The sequence below is a fragment of the Acanthopagrus latus genome, chromosome 17, assembly GCF_904848185.1.
Source record: "Acanthopagrus latus isolate v.2019 chromosome 17, fAcaLat1.1, whole genome shotgun sequence".
NCBI classification, from domain to species: Eukaryota; Metazoa; Chordata; class Actinopteri; order Spariformes; family Sparidae; genus Acanthopagrus; species Acanthopagrus latus.
In genome coordinates, this window is record NC_051055.1 from 7130475 (window position 1) to 7151156 (window position 20682).

The 20682-nt window shown below is 41.4% G+C and overlaps 1 protein-coding gene across 7 annotated transcripts in view; it reads left to right on the forward strand.

The window, feature by feature from the left end:
* LOC119005929 (neuroendocrine convertase 1-like) overlaps positions 1-20682 on the forward strand; it is a 178079-nt gene that overhangs the window by 149005 nt on the left and 8392 nt on the right. For 6 of the 7 annotated variants that reach the window (XM_037074058.1, XM_037074060.1, XM_037074057.1 and 3 more), the window contains 4 exons: positions 2833-2943; positions 3270-3363; positions 5769-5954; positions 17094-17217. In XM_037074058.1, the coding sequence (XP_036929953.1) occupies positions 2833-2943; positions 3270-3363; positions 5769-5954; positions 17094-17217 (515 nt within the window). Of the gene's footprint in view, positions 1-2832; positions 2944-3269; positions 3364-5768; positions 5955-17093; positions 17218-17440; positions 17917-20682 lie in introns of those variants that run through there. The other variant, XM_037074062.1, reaches the window with a different exon arrangement.

Here is a 20682-nt window from a genome sequence, read left to right on the forward strand (position 1 = left end):
TCCCTTCATATGTATTACATTATGTAGCTTTCATCTTAAAGGCTTTAAATCTTTAACATCTTTGCAGTATTTCTAAAAAGGGAAAAAAAAAGGGAAATTTGCTAAATCCTGTGAAGACACACTGCCCAGCAATGTCTCAAACCGCAACAGCTATGAATCGTGCTCTGCACACATTTCTTTTTTGGAGTAATCACAAGGCTCTTGCTGACTGTAGCACTGTGTTAGTCTTTTAGTTTCTTGCTACTGATGATGAGATGGCTGAAAGGGCCGGAGAGTCTTCTCGGAAAGCGGCTCAGCTCAGCGGTGGTGTTTCATTGACATGGCAGGGGACATAAAATCTGTCATTTTCATCATGTTCTATCGTGGGTAAACCTGTTTCCTGCAGCTTTCTCTATCAGATATATGTCTGTGTGGGTTTATGGGCGTAGAGCTGGGGCAGGCCCGATCGATCTCCAGGAGCTGTAGGATTTAATAGGTGCACAGTACGCACTAAGGGGTATGGTGTGGGGAGGGTATATTTAATCACTAAAAGGGAGCAGCGCGGCAAGACCCGGTCACCAACGGTTTCTGTTTTATGAGAGGTCAGGCTATCGGTTTGGCCCACGCTGTGAAATTATCTTAGGTGATCTATTGTGATGGCTGGAGTTTTTATTGTACTTATCAATTTTAGGTAGCCAAGTCAAGAAATTCAACAAAAATAGAATTAGTGACACTAATGTAAGTGACTTGGCTTCTTAAGTGTTCATAAAAAGACAACATCTCCAGATCTTGACCTGAACCAATGAAGACACTGAATTGTGAGCATTTATTTGCAATAATGGTTAAAAATTATGTATTGAAAATACTAGGACTCTCATAGTGCTTCAAGATAGAGATTTCATAGTGATAGCAATTATGTTATAGTACAAGTAAGTAATGCATTAAAGGTATGTGTTCAATTTCTATAAACAAGTAGACCATTGGTGTATGTTATGTTGAGTTACATCATCTGAAATATTTCCAACCACGGTCAAACCTAGAGTAACCTGTAATGTTGTTGTGTTGCTATGATATCCATGAAAGAATCAGATGATACATTAGAGAGTTACAAAGGAAGTCAACTAAAATGACCAAACACAACGCAAATACAACTTTAAACAGCACCTCATCCATGGACATTTCTATAGCACTGATACGATTTCTTTAACTTAAGACAGGTGCCGATCTGGCTTTGAGCTTGTGTTACATTTTACCCTCCTCTCTCCCTACAACACATTTTCTATCTTTCTTCAGTATCAACAGTCAAACGAAATGTCCCAAAAGTCTTTTTAAGAAGTCAAAGTGAGTTTAATGATTATCTTTCAGTTCATTACAACAAATGAGTTTGAATGCATCTTTAAATACGTATCAGGGAGCTCTCAGGATCACAGTTCCTTCTAATCAGTTCATTTTTGGTGGCTTCTAACACACATTGATTACTAAATAAAAGCACTTTTACCTCCCATCATATAGTACAAGCACATTTGGAACATAAAGAGCCAAATTATATAGTTTGAGTTCTTTATTCTTCATTGGGAGACTCGTCAGTCGATGCCTTAGCAGTTGCTCGTCTGGTCCTCTGCATTCAGCTCTTGTCAGCTGTGTTTTGCTCCAACTCTTCACAGCTTTCACAAACCTCCCGAATGACCTTGAACTTCAGTGGCACACCTCAACCCCACACACACCCGTCTGCCTAATGCTATTATGCTGGGCCCTACATGCTAAAAGTCATTGGTGGTGATAGTGGCTGATTAGATTGTGTCCATTGATCGCTCGGCGTGCTGTTCGGACGAGGATGGTGTGGGCTGCAGCTCCTGCCTCTCCTCCGCAGACACTCTGACAGTCTGAGACAGAGGAGATGGAGCCCCATGCAGGGCAGCAGATTGAGTTATTGATCAGCTCCCTCCTCTCTCCTGTCTCTGTCTCTCCCTCTGCTGCTCCGAGAGACCCCGTCATCAGGATAATGAATTTCACTTATTGCAGATTAACGGCATAAGGTCTGTATGGTAATAATGGCAGAAATTAGCTCTTTGTCACCCCCTCTGGATTTCAAAGAGGAGGGGTTGTGGAGGATGAAGGTTGTTACTCAGTCTGAGGACTGTGATTTTAACAAGAGGGAACTGTGAGAGCGAAAGTGCGTGAAAAATGACAGATTTGAGGGAGAATTAAGGAGAGACTTATGAGGACTGCGATTTCAACATCGCTGAAGTGGCGGAGGAGAGTTCTGATGCAAGAAATTCTGGTTTGATGGAGGAGAGTGAAGGAGAATGTAGAGAGGAAAAGAACACTGAATAAGCAGGCTGCTCTGTGCAAAAGGGCAAACAGCGGATGATTCAAACGAGAGGAAGGGAGAGGGGGAAGCATGGAGCGGCAAAGTAGAGGGGAGAGAGTAAGACAGGCAGTGGTCGTACTGTCACCAGGCAGCGACGCCGCTTAAGGGTCGGCCATTGTGTCTCCAGCACCCAGACCGGGGTGGTAAAGAATGAATAATGAGGCTTGATTACAGTCCGTGAGATGGCACATTGTTCAGAATCAATCCTCCAGGCAATTACAGGTGGCGCAAACAGCAGCCCTCAGCCTCAGCCCGGACAGAGCGGGAAGCGATTGTGTCAGAGGACAACATCATCTTCGTCAATGACTTGTTGCCTCCTCATGTCGGAGCCATTAGCACTTACTGTGCTCCTGCGGTAGATTCAGCTACTTACACGAAAGCCTCCAGTTCATATGTGTGTGAGTCTGTAAGGAGGTTCGTCCTTCATATATGCACAAACACATGCAGTATATAATGGAGTGCGTGTTCCCTTCCTGTCTCAGATATGGCTTTGGATTGCTGGATGCAGGGCTGATGGTGCAGCAGGCCACACACTTTCACACCGTTGCTCCGCAGAGGAAGTGTACGCAACGAGTCACGCTCAGCCCCGCCAGGTAAAAAAGCCTTTTATCAGCTTTGCTGACTACGTACTGAATGTTTATTTATCGGCCCAATAGCTGCTGATGTTCTCTTCTATTCCTTTTACTAATGTTTTTACAATGTATTACAATTTTCTCTCAAATTCAAGGTGTCATATTAATGCGGCTGATTCAGTGAAACTGGAATCAGTAATCTTTCATCTTATCTTGACGTATCTGTATACCTTCACTGCCATATGTGTGTCTGTATATTTGTAGGACGCTTGAATATGAGTGTCTATTAAGTATGTGAGAGATGTTTGGCTACTGACTGACATATGAAATGATCTTTCATTGGTTAGAATCCTTTCTTCAGGAGGTGTGGTCAGTGTGAACATCCAATCAGAGGCATGCCACGGGAGGACTAATGAGATCAACACTCTGGAGCATGTGCAGGTCAGATGGCAGTTTTAAAACACAATCAGGTGGTATGAGCATGCAGTACATCGTAAATGTGAATTTTCTTTTGGAATAACTTCGATATACATATATGTGTAAATGTACGACAAAAGAAGAAGATCTGTTTGGCAAATATAATTATTCGTTGAGAGATAGACAAGATCAGTAAATCAGTACCACTATTTTATTTGTCAGTTGGATATACTGTAAAGCTAAAGCTAACAGTTTGTTAGCTTAGCTAAGCATAAAGAGTTAAAATAGAGGGGATCAGCTGGGCTAGCTTTTTCCAAAGGTACCAGAACACACCTGCCAGGACCTCTTAAGCTCACTAACTTAATGTGTTTTATGTCGTTGGTTTTAGCTGCAGAAAAGTGAAAAAAAAAAAAACACAAAAAAAACAGTAAGATGTGGTTGCCAGGCAACCAACAAAGACTCTGGGAAGTCACTGCTCCCGGCCTAGAAACCGTCCTGCACATAACTGTACCCTGTAAATCCACAACTTGACCTAAATTTTGATTTTCAGGGGATTTTAGTCTTTAGGCTAAGCTAAGCTAACTGGCTGTAGTGTCATATTTATCGGACACGAATTAGGGCGTCATCGACGTTTTCACCTTACTCTTTTCATGAGTATTTTCCAAAATGTTATACTATTCCTTCAAAACGAGGAAAGACGAAAAAGTCAGTTTTCACTTACATGTTTCCTGTTGCCCTCGACATTATACAAATCAAAACTTAACTTCTGCTCACAACGGGGGAAGCTTGAAGATTTCATACAAATTGTTTTCAGGGTTTCTGTGTCATGTGCTGTATCTGAGAATAGAAAAGATAAAAAGGATCCTACTGTGATGTGTAATGTGTTGGATGTGTCATTTGCAGAAAATGGCAAAACTGTGTTTTCTTGAGTGAAGGCACATACACTCAAATGTGTTTATGTTTGACTGTGTCAGCAGGCATACGTACTGTACGTGTCTGTGTACGTGCTCATTTGGGTATGAGCGACTTATCTGTGTTTGTGTGCATGTGTGTGTGTGTGTACTTGTGAAATAGCGAGGAGAGAGAGAGCGGGAGTGTGTCAGCATGTAAATTGAAAAGGCTTCATCTTTGCGGCTCTGCTCCCTGGCAGAAAGCGTGGGTCAGGCCATCGCTGCGAGGTGTGATTGATGGACGTGTTGCCGTGGTAACACGCTGTAAACAGGAGCGGGCTGTCAGTCTTTTTGCAGCTTGGCGGCTCTCTGCGATGTGCCATTGTCACACCAGATGTGCTGCTTGTGATGAACAGGGACAGGGAGAGTGTTTACTGGGTGGGAATCATGGGGATGGGGGTTTGGGGGGGGTACACGCGCTTATTTAAATCATTTAGCTAATATTAAGCCATTCCTGTCTTTTCTGTTTACTCCGTACTTTTCTTCATCTTTGGGTGATTATGGACAGATCACTGCTTTGTCCATACTCTGCACAAACTGTCTCTCAGATGACACTAATTGGATGTGGATTCAAACTTGGGCACACAATGTATGTTGACACTACCTTGAGGTATTTCCAAAAAATCCTTAGATTGGTGTAACCATTCATTGGTCACATGCATAGGAATCCCATATTTTTTAACGTGTAGAGGTTGGTCAGATGATGCTTTGCTTCACGATTAAAGACGGAGGTTCAACATTTATAAGGATTGATACCATCCTCATCACTGTACTCGAAATAAGACGCTACAGCCGGAAACTGGTTTGCTTATCTTAGCAGAATGACTGGATCAAGGGGAAAACAATTTACCTGGCTCTCTCAAAAGGCAACAAAATCTGGCTACCAGCAACTCTAAATGTCATTAATTAACATGTTACATCCTGTTTATTTAAACTGCAAAAACCCAACTGTATAAACATCATTTTATGGGGGTGTATGTCCAGGACTATTTCTTGGCCGTGCGCAGTAGTTTCTTGGAGTCTTGTTGTCGCCGTAAGGTTGCCAAACAAACGGTGGAAACTTAATCCACTCGACTATCTACTATCAATTTTGCAACACTGATTAACAGAGCCAAGATAGCTGTTTGATTCTTTAGGTTAAGGTAAGCTAACTGGCTGCTGGCTCTAAAAGTGCTGTCAATTTTTTCATCTAACTCAGACTCTAAAAGATGTGTTTCCCAAAATGTGAGTATTTCTTGACGGCAAAAAAAGTTAAAAAGATAAAGATCATTCCTTATTTCAGTATGTTCTGTCACACTCAGTAAACAGCCAGAGGAGGTCATACAGTGGCACCGAGGATACTCATGTTTACATGTCTTTTTGTCTCTGTCCACCTGCCTCCACCCTCTCTCTCTTTCTCCCTGTTTCTTTATCCCTCTTTTCAATCTCTTTGTTCACACCTCCCTTCTCTTTTATTTCGTGCCACCTGTTTCTCACCAGGTGAGAGTGAGCATCAACAGCGTGTGTCGCGGTGACCTCTCCATAAGCCTGGAGTCTCCAGCCGGCACTGTATCGCTGCTGCTGGACACGCGGCCCAATGACGCCTCCACTGCCGGCCTGAAAAACTGGCCCCTGATGACAGTGCACTGCTGGGGGGAGCAGCCTCGAGGCATCTGGAACCTCCAGGTGAGAGAGAAATTGTACTTTCACTCCAGTTATGCTGCTTTTTTTGTTGTTGCAGTGTTTCATTTTTAGCTAGTGTAGCTGCAAGCTGGTAAATATGGCATTACACCTGTTAAACATTAGTTTTTGGTTATTCTGAGCTCTTTGGAAGGTGGAAATTACACACATAAAAACCCATGTCACTCAGCCATGTTGTTTTCTCAGTGTGTAATTCAAGATGGCGTCGAAGACTGTCTTGAATAGCATCTCTAAGTCCTTTGATATGACTTTGATTCCATTCAGGAATTAATACTTTTTGTCTTTACACGTCCCCTACAACACACAGTTGATAACTTCACTCAACTAGCCTCCAAAATGTACCAAAAAAATAATCTTCTCTGCGAAGCTCATACACAAATTTCCCCCTACTCTCCTGGAAGCCCTATTTTCACATACCTTCTCTCATGATATAGAAATGATTTGCTCTGCTTCACATTGTCCTCTTCCAGTAGCTGCGCTGTATAGAAGTTTAAAAATAGCCCAGCACAGCACAGCACAGCTCAGCTCAGCTTGGTTCAGTTCATTTTGCCATAGCAATGTGAATCATCCTCTACTTTCATCTCCGAGTTTCAGCCAAGCATGGCAATCTTCATTTTCCTCCCCATGCTCTTTTTCCTTTTTTTTTTTTTCTTCCTCTCATAGATGTGCTGATGTTTGATATGGAGGAAGGAGCTAAAATGGAAGGGAAATTAAGACTGGAAGGTTAAGTAACCTTGGCCAGGTTTGACAGACACAATACTGCCGACGTCTGATTAGAATCCATACTCAGAGACAGTAGCGCGCTGAGGTCATTTACTGTATATACGTGTGGGTGGTAGCAGTAGAGGTGGGGGTGGGGGGGACTCGCAGCGTGTGTGCGCGTGTGTGCCTGTGTGTGTGTGTGTGTGCGCGCGCGCGTGTGTGTGTGTGCAAATAGGCATCAGTCCTTGTAAACAGTTGGAGGTTTATAGAGAAAAAGCTGTGAAGATGAAAGACACCCACCCCCTGTCCTCCATCACCTACCTCTTCCTGCAAACACATGCACACATGCACACACACACACTTTCTCTCTATCTCTCCGTCTCTGTGTCTCTCCCACGTCCTCGTGCAGATTTACTGTCCCCTCTGTGACCAATTACCAAGGCCCAGTGTGTCGCAGAGACGGGGAGGAAACACCGTGAAGCAGAGCCACATAACGACGGCGTTGCTCATTACCGGAGGGCCGAGACGAGTCACCGCGATGCTCGCAACACGAATTAACGCTTGCATCTTACGTGACGCGTGCCTTAGCACACCGCTAATCAGCACATACACACAGACTGATTGGTTTAACGCCGGTTGTCAACTTTACCGCCGATTGAAAAGAAATGTGTACACACACAGTCACAAACACAGGGCGATGGAAATTAAAAAAAATAAATAAATAAGAAAACAGAGCGTTGCAATGCTTCAAGTCAACACAGAGAGGAACAAAGAAAAAGAAAAGGACTCGCTATCTAGCCTTTTCAATTATATACATTTTAATCTCTCATTCTCTGGACTGTGATTACTTTACTAGAAGGACCATTTCATGCACAAGTGCAATTACGGTAATTTGGCATAATGTGGTTCCAGGGGTAAAACTCTTCACATGTTGTTTGATGGTTTTTGACAGTCGTGTGTTGCTGCCAGTAGCAGCCATGGCAGTTACAGCTTGAAATGATGCGCAGAGAGAGGCGGTGGAGAAGATGCAAGAGAGACAGAGGACATATAGGGCTAATAGAAAAGACAGAAGCAGGGACGGTAGAGAGTGAAGGGTAAACTATAAAATGGAGGCCCTGGGAAGAGACTTTAACTGGACTATCTGCTGGATCAGTGTTTAAAAACTCAAGGGCAGCACAGAGGGGGTGTCTGTGGAGAGTCTATATTGATTCGTCATGATGACAATTGTCAAAGAGCGCTGTGGTGCTGCTGGAATAAAAGCGGGACTGAAGTGAAAAGGGAGCGAGTCTTCTGGCTCGAGGCTCGGCTGACCTTCCAGCGCCGTGAAGGAGACGAGACCGCAGGGCTAGAAATACACTCTCTCTCTCTCTCTCTCTCTCTCTCTCTCTCTCTCTCTCTCTCTCTCTCTCTCTCCTCACATGTGCTCTCCTCTGTGCTCGCTCTACTGCCATCTGTGGTGCCTCCACTCAGCTTGGTGCTTCTACTGCTTATCAGAAACAATATTGCTGGCAGTATTGCACAATATGGAATATACCAACAAACAGACAGGTACAGTGTGGAATTAAACTTGTGATTAACGATATGCTTCGAAAAATGATAATATTTAACCATCAATATCTACGATAACCATTAAAGAGGGTTCATCGGCAGATAAACGGTATTGATGTTATTTCGACCCTGTGTGTCCTTGATCTTTCTTCAGCCTCAGTCTCTGTCATTTCTCTTGCATTTTACTTTTTATGTCCTTTCTTTCTCTCTCTCACACACACAATCACACACAGACACATTCCGTCAAAGTGTATCCCTTCTCATCTTTTCTCTTTAAAGCATTTCTGTCCTAATACAGCATTGCTAAGAGGTAGGATTCTGTGAGAAACTGTAAAATATGGCAGTTGAGCCATTAACCTACCGTAGTGAAGGTTATTATTGGCTTTAATTTATAGACTTTATAAAATATTGTACTTTAAGATCAATTGTGTAAAAACGACTAGAACTCAACCATTTTTAGTTGCAAACCGAAATGTTTTCAGCCCAGAGAAATCTATAACTTTATTCAAGGTAAAGAAGCATTTCGTTTGGTCGCCTGTTGCTATAACCGATAATACGCCAGAGAGTGAGGAGGGAAGTTTTTAAAGGGAACAAATGTAACGTGAATAAAACTTCAACACATTGCCTTGTCGGTAAACATTTCCCTCGAGTCGCTTTAGACAGATCTTTTTTATCAGCGATGACGGTTGTTTAACAATGAAAATAACTCCCAACGATGTCTTTTATTTTCATTATTAAGGTTGAGAGACCTTTAGTGGCAGACACATAGTGTACATTTAAAGGGGTTGTTCTCCTCAAAACAAAAAGACACAGATACTTTTGGTTTAATTCGTCAGGGTTTTGAGATTTTTTTGAGATTTTTATGAGATCTGTGTCCAAAACCCAACACAGTGAGGATGAATGGAACTTTGTGGTGCTAACAGCATCGAAAAATGATCCTCAAAAAAATCATCAGCAGCAACCATGAACTGTTTCTGTAAAGAAATGTTGAAAGGGAATTTATGATGTGATATATAACTACAGAGAGTACCCACAAATATCAAAATAAAACTGTTATGTAGTCAGAATTATCAAATACTTTAAAACTTGGGCACATACAGTCAAAAATATCTGTATTATTATACCACTGGAAGTAAAAGATGTTATCAAAATATACCTCTTTTGCAGTTTGGGTGCACCAAATGCTGAAAGACACACAAATAGACGTAATGCAGTGAATCCCACTGCAACTATTATGCAGCAACTGGCAACAAATCTGCACTATTACACTGTACCTTCAGAGAAATGTCGCCTTTTACTTAAACACGTAAAAACACACAACAATACAAACACACTTACATTACTGTCCCTCCTACCCCACCTGGCTTCATGCTGCCATGCCCACAAGGAATGTGTGTGTGTTTGTGTGTGTCTGTGTGTGTGTGTGGCAGGGTGGCAGCGGTCTTTGAGCAGAGATATCTCTGATTCCCAGAGGACTTTGACACTCAAGCTGACTGTGACTAGTGTTGCTGTAGGAATATAATGGCACTATTTAGCCTGCAGCACTGTGGCTACACACACACACACACACGCGCGCACACAAGCACGCACGCGCGCACACACACACACACACACACACACACACACACACACACACACACAAGCTTACACTCACACACACACCCCCGCACACACAGCCATCCTTGCTGTCCATGACTGACAGATCATATATTTGCCATCATCATCCCCGGTGCTTCTTCTGAAGTCACTCCCACTCCTCCCGTCTCGTCTCCCCAACAAACTAAACACACACACAGTGACAAACTGCTGATGGAATAACCAGCAGATAATGTTCGATCAGTGTGCAGCCAATAGAAAATATTGACATTATCCCAATCGCTTCATCTTCCACCTTGATGGATATGTTGCAGTCTGTGTTGTTACATACTTACTGAGGAAATAATGATTACTAATCCAGTTGGCTGTTTGAAGGAAACAACGTGAATTAGATCTGATTCTGTACACTTGAATATGTTTTTATTATTGATGATGCTCCGGAGTGTAATGGTCTAAAAAACAGTCTCTCAAAAATTTACCTTCTTGTAACAACACAGAATGTTTGTCATGGTTGTTTTAAACATTTTACTGTACAGACACTGAATGTCACCGCATAAAGAAATCTACTAACTGCTGTAGTGCAGAGATACCAGTGTCAAATATATATAGGCTGACTTTTAAAAAAAAGGGGGTAATCAAAGGCTTCTGTGCAACAAAGCTGAGCGCTCAAAACGCTTAAACTTGTATGCACCACGGCACCCATTATAATCATATAATAATGTGTTTCGTTGTCAGGAAATGAAAAAGAGAAAAAAAAGTTATTTCCTTCTGGCCATGTAAACACATGCTTTATAATTTATTCCATTAACTGGTTGTTATGTTCTACTTGGACCGTGGCGCAGGTGTAGTGGGTGTTCGTGCGGGTGGTTAGAGTGTACTAACTTCTGACTTACTAATTGCAAATGGGGGTGGAACTTGTTACACAGCTCTGTCCACTATTTGTAAACTCTGTGGAAATTGAGACAACTCGTAATATGGCAAATGGAATGCAGATCTCTTTCACTCCTTAATATTTTATTTTAACAGGGTCATATCACTTTTGATTTCTAAATGCAGTTTTATTACTCATAGAAATTACAAAAGAAATGTAATGCATCACTCGTACGTACCACTCACCACTGGTAAACAAAGACGTCTTCGCACTTTAACAGCCTACAAAGTCACTTCACAAACTCTCACACTGCATCAACTTAGTCAGAAACACTGTCAAAGCTCCGGTAGTTGCTACAGTGGAAACAAACTGACACGCACACTCACAAACGTGCACTTTCAGCCACAAACACACACACACACACACACTCTCTCTCACGCACTCTGGCCCAAGGTGGATTTCTAGAGGTGCATATATTTGCATACATCTGCATGTTTAATGAGTTTTGGGAGATCAAGCGATCCGTGCGGCCCTTTGTGGGTATTTCTTTCTTTTTTTTTCTGTGTGTGTTGGTGTGTGTGTGTGTGGAAGGGGGGTGGGTCTCCATGTAAATATCACCCACTGTGTGTTGGCACCCGTCACAGATGGTCGGGGGCGAGGGCACCCTGTGGGCACAGGATACCTATTTCTGTTTGTCTGCGTGCTTTGTGAGGCACAGAGAGGGTGACTCCTGTGTGTGTGTGAATGCATGTAATTGCAATGTATGTGTCTTTTACTGTGTGCACCGGTGTGTTCTTGCGTATGTGTTTAACTGTGTGTCTGTTGCAGAATGTTTGTTTGTCTGTGTGTGTTGTATGTGTGTGAACTGTAAGAAGTGTTACTTGAGTGGACATGTGTGTTTGCAATTCACTGCATATTCGTGCAGTGTGTGTGTGTGTGTGTGTGTGTGTGTGTGCACCCATGCGTGCGTGCGTGCGTGCGTGCATATACAATTAAAACATTTGTGTTCGTGCAGCTCTGTGTGTGTTTGGCTGAATGCGGTATCCTGTGTGCGTGTTTGTTCAGTTGTTTGTGTTCGAGCCCGCTGCAGTGTGTGTGCTCGCTGAGTGTGTGTGTGTGTGTGTGCGTGTGCGTGTGCGTGTGTCTCCCAGCATGCAGTGTGGCCGTGATGGCCCTGTTTTGGATGATTGATGTGTTGGAGAGAGCAGCAAGGAGCTCAGGTTGGGCCAGAGCCTCAGTCTGACACACTGCTGCTTCCCTGCTGCTTTACATATGTAGACGCAGCAAGACTCCTCCTCCCCTCCCATCTGACTCTGCCCCCGCTCCAACACAGCCAACACTCACAGGTTCCCTGTATTGGGCTTCATTTTGAAGCGTCTGGTTATTCCGTGAAAGTAAAAAGACTACTGTGTTCTTTTTCCAGCAATGTCCTGTTTCACATTTTACCCATCCTAGTTGCCCACACTGTCAATAGTTTTGGGCTCTTACTTACTTTGGGCTTAAAAATGTAAATTCAACTGCTATAAATGACCTAACTTTTAATGAATTAGCTCAAAGTCCTGCTTTTAAGTCTTCCTTTTTGTGAAACCAAATTTTAAGTTAATCGAACTTCAGAAAACATGTTCAGTAACCTTAAGATATTAAGTTGAATTGACAAACTGTGCAGTCACACTGACGAATATTACAAACAAATTTCTCTTCCTTTCATATTTTTTTCAGTTTGAAGAGTCAGTTCTACATGTCACACAAAAGCTGCAACTGCCCCTATTGGAGCGTCACTACTTTGGCAAGCATTTGAACAAAGATAATATGTGAAATCATTCAGAGCTTTTCAAGTGTGAAGGTGTGTGAGGAGGTAAAGAATGAATTCAGCATTAACCTTTATCATGGTTAGCAGTTTTTTCATTATTGTGAAAACAAAGAACCCTGACTTGACTAACAGAATGGTTTCAGGAGAGTTTTAACTCTCATACAATGAATGCTAGTCCACTCATATGCTGATCATGTCACTGTAGAAGCTTAATTGAATGAGCTGATTGAACTCTGTCATTTCAGGTCAAAAGATTTCACGTCAGAAGAACTTGTGTTCATATGTTTGAAGTGGTCTCAAAATGAGACACTTGAAGTTTGATTTAACCATAATTAAATATGTCTGACTTTATACAGTGCAGTAAAATCACAGTGTGAGGAGCAGGGGGTTCAAGTAATCACACTCATTTATTTATTCTTCAACATTATTACTCTTTGCCTCTTATGTCATACCCATGCATTTGTAACTGTGTAACTGAGTCTGGTAGGTGGAGGGTTGTGTTTTAATGAAACATTCAAACACAATTTCACACATATATGCTTGTGGTGTCACTGGAGATTGTGATTGGTCATACATGCTTCCCCACCCTCACAAAAGTTAAATCTTCAAGAAAACACAAACATTATGTTAATTTTGTTCCAATCTTATACAGTAAGTGTCATGTGTAAAGGTATCGAACATCAGAACAAAACATCAGAGATATACTACTATCAAGTTGTCAAATTAACGAATATACATTTTTTTGTAAAAGGTAGAACAAAAGGTCGAAAAGGTTAAAAAAAAAATGCAAAGTGATACTGTGTACTATCAGCCCCACATGGAGGGAAGAAGGAGTTTAGCAGTGTGCATTACGATTCCTCGCTTTGGTAGAAAATATGATAGGTTAAAAGTCAATGTATAGTATTTACCTCAGTCTGTTTAAAAAGAATGTTTTATTATGTCAGCAATATAAAAACGATAAATGACATGTCAACATATTTTGACTAGCATCTCTTGTATCTGTCTTTTGTAAAATTCCATTTATATTGACGAATGAGCTAAAGTAATGTCAGGAAGTCATTAAGCAAAATCGCACAGCAAATACAGTTATTGTCAATTTTAAGAGTTTAAGCTTAAGCTTAAATGTGAGGTTATTTATAATATGTGTCATGTTAACTGATGGAAAGCTGAACCTAAATAGATTTGATCAGTACTTTAAAAGGAATCAGGTCTCATAAGAAAATTCAATACTGCTGTCTTATTCACCAAAATACTGTTGAAACCTGATTAAGTCTATCCCAAGAAAAAAGATTAGGGCAGGAATTGTTGTTTATACAATGATGGTATAAGCAAAATAAGACTAACTAATTAATCAGTTGCATTCCTTTTAGCTGCTTCAGTTAGAGGGTCCTACTGTCGTGCATGTTGGCTAACTGTCATACTTACTGGTTAGCGTTCTTAGTAAAACCTGTGCTCTTCTTGCTACTACAAGTCACCGCAGATGAACAAACCTCACCAGAAAAGAAAGCTATAATATTTATATATACGTGTTTTAAGTTCATGTTAATGCATGCAATTCCTGCAAGCATGCACTCATTGCACTAATTGTTTTGCATAACTAACTTCAACTTTGTGTCTCCAGCCATTTTCATTCACACTGACAGTGGCCTTTTCTCCCCCATAGCTGTTAATGGCCACATAAAACCCTGTTAAAACATTATTAAACTAATAACTCATTACTAAATTTGGCATAATGTATTGAAATAGTTCAAAAACAGAGTCTTATTTTTAAATTGCCTTGATGTCAGACGACTTGTTGGAAAGTTGCAAGCTCATTCTGGGGTCCTGTACATTCAGCTGCCCTGTTAGAGCTGCTCAGTTTCCACCAGTAGAGGACTGTGGTGGTACAGGGCAGCAGCTCACAGTGTGGAGCAAAACATACATAAACACAGGACATATGAGAGACATTTTCAAGATTCAGGTGGGCTTTAGTGCCATTGCATTGACATCAAATATCATCTCAGCCATATCCTGTGTTTTTGTCTTTCTCACTGATATTCTCTGCTACTTATTGGCTGCATTTGTCCCATCATTTTTTCTCTGTGTTTTCCTCCCTCTGCATCACTCTATATCCCTTTCTGAACTTCTTCCTCTTCTCAGGCTCACCCTCTATCACTGGGTCTCACTTTCCTCTCCCAGACACTCACCCGTTTCGATATCCTGCCATCTCTCGCCCATCACTAATCCCTCTACTTCTCCTTTTTTTTCTCTCCCTATATTTTTCTCTCTCTGGCTTTGAAATCCTTCCCCTCTCCCCTCTGTTCCCTCTGCTCCTGCTAATCCTTTCATTTTCTTTGTCTGTCTTTTGTCTAAAAGTCGGTTTAATTTCTCCTTCCTTCATGCCCTGGTTTTGTCTCTGCTTGTAGCCATCACTCTTTTTTATTCCACTGTAGTTAAGAATCATCTTTGTCATACGAGTAGATCCAACAGCTTCATTTCTTTCTTAATTTTTTGGTCATTAAACAGACAATGGTGCCCAATTTATATGGATACGGCATATGGCAAATTATACTGTTTGTAAAATGTTGGCATCCAAAAACAGTATTTATAAATTTAATTGACTCTTGTGTCAGGAGGGTAAACTAATGTAAAACATTCACTTCAGCTCAATTAGAAAACCCAAAATATTTGACCCATGAAGTTTCCAAGCGACAGCGGGGTCGCAGCTCCTCAGAGAGCCACGTCGACCCAGTAGAAAGGCATGCTGGGAGGCTGGCAGGCATGCGAGGCGTATCGATCCACCTGTAGCATCCAGCTGTTTGTTTACCAACAACAAATCAATGCAGCACTCGACTGGAGGCCACCATGCCTGGCCTCTGGTCTGCTGGGAGCACTCACACATACACTCACACACATATACAGCACACACACACGCACACATATACAGCACGCACGCACACACACACACACACACACACACACAGACTGTTTAGTGAAGTTTCGGACCAGCTCTGGATTAAAGAGGTATTTGTTGGATATGGTTTGACATCATAGTATGTAAAAAAATATCCAAAACTGATAACATGCACTTACAAAACAGCATAAAATTAGCATAATGAGGAGTTTTTCGTCATTCATGGACAAAGCACTAATCTCTCTTTAAAGACAACTTGCCCTACAATTCTACATAGGTGCACCTCAAGTTACTGAGCCAATAACTCTGAGCAAGGCCACCATCAGAGCAGCCTGGTTACTGAGGCATTTGAGCGTGAGTTTAATGTTACCAAATTTATTGGAAAGATCAAACTTAACATTTAGATTCTAAAGACTAGAGTGGTGAAGATGAAATTTCTTTGGCTTCCTTTTTGAAGTTTTTACTGTCCAATAATATATAAAGATGTTTGATTGTTGTAGAAACTGATTTGGACAAAGACAAGTCCTGTGAGTTTGATTTATCAACCTTGCTCAAAGGCTCCATCCTCGCTGGAGCGACCCTGTGTTCAAAACCAACTTGTAGCCTGTTGCTGCATGTCATCCCACTGCTCACTCATCCCATTTGTTCCCACTCTCAAGCTGTCCTGTTGAATAAAGCCATGAAGGGCACAATCAAAAATAAATACTCAAATATGATGAGTTCTAATCTCTGCCTAAGGTATTTAGGTAAAGATAAGTAAAATTTTCTGAAGTCACTGCTGGTATGTGCAGCATGTCATTGTTTCACTACTGTTTCTTTATTAAGTTAGGATTGCTTTTGTGTTTCTTAAAGACACAGCACTGTTTTTTTTTGTTTTGTTGTTAGGATGATAACAGGCTTTGACCTGAGGCAGCACCATATTATTATCAGGCATATTTACTGAACAATATGTAGTAATTGACTATATTAAAGAGGTCATATTTAGATTTTTGAGTTTTTGCCATTCCTTTATTGTGCTATGAAGCATTTTTGTGCATACAATAGGTCTGCAAGGTGGAAAGGTCCATGCCAAAGGAAGGTTAGTCTTTCCAAGGGCAAAAAAAAAACACAGCTCCTGCACTGCCTGAAAGTATATGTATATATGTATATATGTGTGTGTGTGTGTGTGTGTGTGTGTGTGTGTGTGTGTGTGTGTGTGTGTGTGTGTGTGTATATATATATATATTCCAGTCAGCAGACATACAGTTGTTCAGCTGCAGTGGGGTTTTTTAGATCACACTACCTTGCTCAGCATGACCTGCTCTACTCTTACTCCTACTCCGTTAAGTAATGTGCATGTGCTACTCACACCAAAGACTTAACAGAGGCAAGATGTCTCACTCTGTAGCTAAAACGGAGCATTCAAGACACAGTGTGAAAAGGGATGCAGAAGCAGTGCACCACATGAGAAAAAAAATGTGTTTCAAAAAAAATATATTAAACCTATTCTACTAGGACCCCCAAATAAAAGTAGGAAATAAGCATTACATGACCTCAAGTCATAACTTCTTGTCATTTTTGTTTTTCCTTGCTTTTTCCCAAATGAATTCAGTCCATACCAGTAGATTTGGATGTTTGAGTAACATTAAATACAGGAAGAAAGTTTTCCACATGAATCAGTGGTGTCTGGGGAAGTGATGCCCTTGCCAATGTGTTTGTTTCCAGGTGACTGACCGCAAAGGAACAGTGGGGAGCTGTACAAGGCCGAACGACGAGGAGGTATCCGGAGCCTTGTTCAGTGTTACACTCATCCTCTACGGCACCTACCACCCACACAGGACCACGCACGGTATGTGAGAGTGTCAACCACTCACTCTGCTTTGAACACATGCACTCTGAGGTGAGAATGGAGGCAGGGCTACTGTGAAGGTTTGACACATGCTCTCAGTGTACTTTTGAAAAATATGACACCCACTGTTAGCCAAATTAATCAGTGCATCAGTTAGTTTCAAAGCAGAAAATGAAAAAATAAACAAGTAATATCAAGTGGAAATTTGAAATGTTCTGTCCAGATTACTCCAAGTTTTCCTCAAGTGCTCCCATTCCGCTCCCACCTGCCATCTCTGCTGCTTTGGCTGAGTCGGTGCAGTCAGAAGAAGTCAGTCGGGCCACTGACCACAGGGACTGTGATGTGTAATTACAGCGTGACCCCTGGCTGCCCCTCCCCAATCCAACCCCTTCCTCCACGGTGTGTGTCAGCTCCCCCGGTGCCCACGACCTCCTTATACACTCACACACACACACCTCGTTAGCCACACCGGCACGAAGCCACAGCACCATCCTCCGTGTCCCTGTCGGGGGTTTTGGGGTTTTTAGAATCACTGAGGCATGCTGGGAAAGAGACACTGAACTCACTTTCCTGTTGATCTTTGTCAACAGGGGTTCCCTTCAGTAAAAAAGGTCCTGAGCATCATGGATTTTTTGAAGATAAAAGTCGGGAAAAGTCAAGGACTTTAATAAATGTACTGTTCAAGTTAGGAAATTAAAACTTTTTTGCTCCTTATCTACATTAAAACCTGCATTTTATTTCAACTTTATTCAAGTCAAATGTTTTCTGCTCCATCATGGTTTTGGAAGCCTGAAAAGAGATGGTAAAGTTGCGGAATTTACCTGAGGGCCACAGTGGGAACCCTTTCTATCTGTGTGTCTGAGTGTGTCTAAGTGTGTGTGTGTGTGTGTGTGTGTGTGTGTGTGTGTGTGTGTGTGTGTGTGTGTGTGTGCGTGCGTGTGCGTGTGCGTGTGCGTGCCTTGCTCTGTTGCTCTCGTCTCTATCTGTCAAGATGCTGATCTCTCTGTTGAGAAATCAATGGCTATCCCCCCGCCTCCTCTCCCTCTCACTCCATCCATCCATGTATCCCTCCCTGTGCTCCTGGATCTAACCCAAGTTCAAGCTGTTAGTCAATCTGCTGTCCACACACACACACACACACACACACACACACACACACACACACACACACACACACACACACACACACACACATACACACACACACACACGCACACACACACATGCACACACATACAATCTACTCATTCACAGGTTCGTGCAGTGTTATTATTCCTCAGTCTTTTCCCTAATGACATCATTCTGTAGTAGTTTGCCCTATATGTGGTATGTAATATCAATATATGTTAAATAATACTTACATTTGGGAAATACAATTATTTGTTTTTTTCCCTACCGAGACTGAGATGAGTAGATCATTACCCCCTTTATGTCTGTACGCTAAATACTTAGCTACAGCCAGGGGGTAATTAGCTTAGCTTAGCTTAGCAGAAAACTCAAATAAGGTGAAAGTTTTTGTATTAAATGACCAAACAGATAAGTGAGCTACTTTTAACAAAGCCAGCTGTTATGCTATGTTAAGATAAGCTTATTGTCTCCTAGCTCTAACTGTATATTTGCCATATAAATATGAGAATAATTATTTATCAATTTTCCTGGCAATAATGTAAATATGCATTCATGTGTTTAAAAAGTGTACTCAATGTAATAAGATAAGACATCATGTAGTTCATATTTCTCCAGAATCATCCACTTACACTACCTGAAAAAGTATAAATGTGTATAATCTGTCACCCGAACATAAGAGAATGACATTTCTGTGTGGTGCTTACTTTGTGCATCAAGGCAATGCCATACTAAAACAGGAAAGAGCCTTTCATCAACGGTTGCCTCAAAGTTGAATAGACACTTTTCAAATATCATGGCATGCATAATGCATAAAGAATTTTCTTAAATGCACACAGTACGTATTTTCTGCCACTAGGGGTCTCGCAATTTAAAAAATGAAAACAAAGTTGATGGACCCAGTCAGAAATGTTCATAGACGAGGTAATTGCATTAAAGTTTTATTCCTTAAGTTCACTGACTTCCTTCCTCACTCTCTGATGTATCACTGGTCATTTACCTGGAAGTGTTAGCAACACCCGACCAAATGAAGCTTATTTTAAGCCTGGATAAAATTCCAGATTTCTCCGTACGCAACTCACTAGAAATGTGGAGTCGAGTCCCTTTAAAACATTTTCACATAATTTTAGTAATACTGTTATATTATTGTAGAGCACGCACACTTTCCAGTGGGAGCAGTGTTAGCTGTGCATACCCAGCTAAAAGTTTTGCAGTCTCCATCAGCACAGACTGAATCACACATTAAGTTAAAGAGGGTAGACAAATATCAGGAAAACTTTCAATAAAACTGCGTCCTCCAACATGATAATGCAGGATAATCAAAAACCTACGTATTACAAAAACATGTATGAACATTACAACCCTCATGAAGGTAGAATTAATTCCAGCTCTGCTGTATTACACTGCCTTCATTTTAAACTAGGTGTACCTAACAAACTGGTAACTAAGTGTGTATGAGTATGATTGCAATCCATGGGTTGTGCAGGTTAAGCTGGATGAATGGGCTTTGGCTTACTTACTTCTCACACTAAAAGTGCAGCGACATCATTTAGTTAAAACTAACACAGAACAGGTATGTGCCAAAGTATTTTTTTTAAAACTGTCCATCTGTGTTTAAATTAATTTTGTTATTACAATCAGAGGTCCTTCCTTTGTTTAAGTAACATTTGTTGCACGCTAGCAATGATGGTTTTGTTATTATTGTATGTTTTGTTCATGCTCCATAAATTTTAAACTGGCATGAACATAATTCTGGACACAATCAAATTAGAGATATTCATGCCAAGAAACACGAACAATTCAACCAATCTGGGGACTTTCTTTGGAAAAATGATGATGTTACTCTTTCCATTACTTTTATCATTTGTCATAACAAATGCTAAAGAGCTTGTTATATAAGGGCTGACGGCTGAGGATTTGGATGTCAACGATCTCATTACTTATCGATGAGGTGCCGAATTCCACCAAACCCTGATGCATTCCTTTAAATTACATCCTGGCTGACCTACTTACAGATATCATTTTCAGTTTTCAGACAGATTTAAACATGTATGACACTCAAATGAATGATGCACACCCTATATAGTTAACTGCAATTGACAGGACAGGAGCTGTGATACTGCTGTCATTTATACTGTAGTGGACATATGAATGTAATTGCATCTAGAGCCACAGTAAATAAGCAGTCCACTTGAATTGTTCTCTGCCAAACATCCAACTCTTTCATGCCAGCCATCCAGCAGATACCACACGGTGCGCTTTAAAATCACGGCGTGTAGGATGAAGCTACGGGTGTCTTTTGTGAGCCAGCCCCGTCTGTGTGTGTCTGCGCGCGTTCTT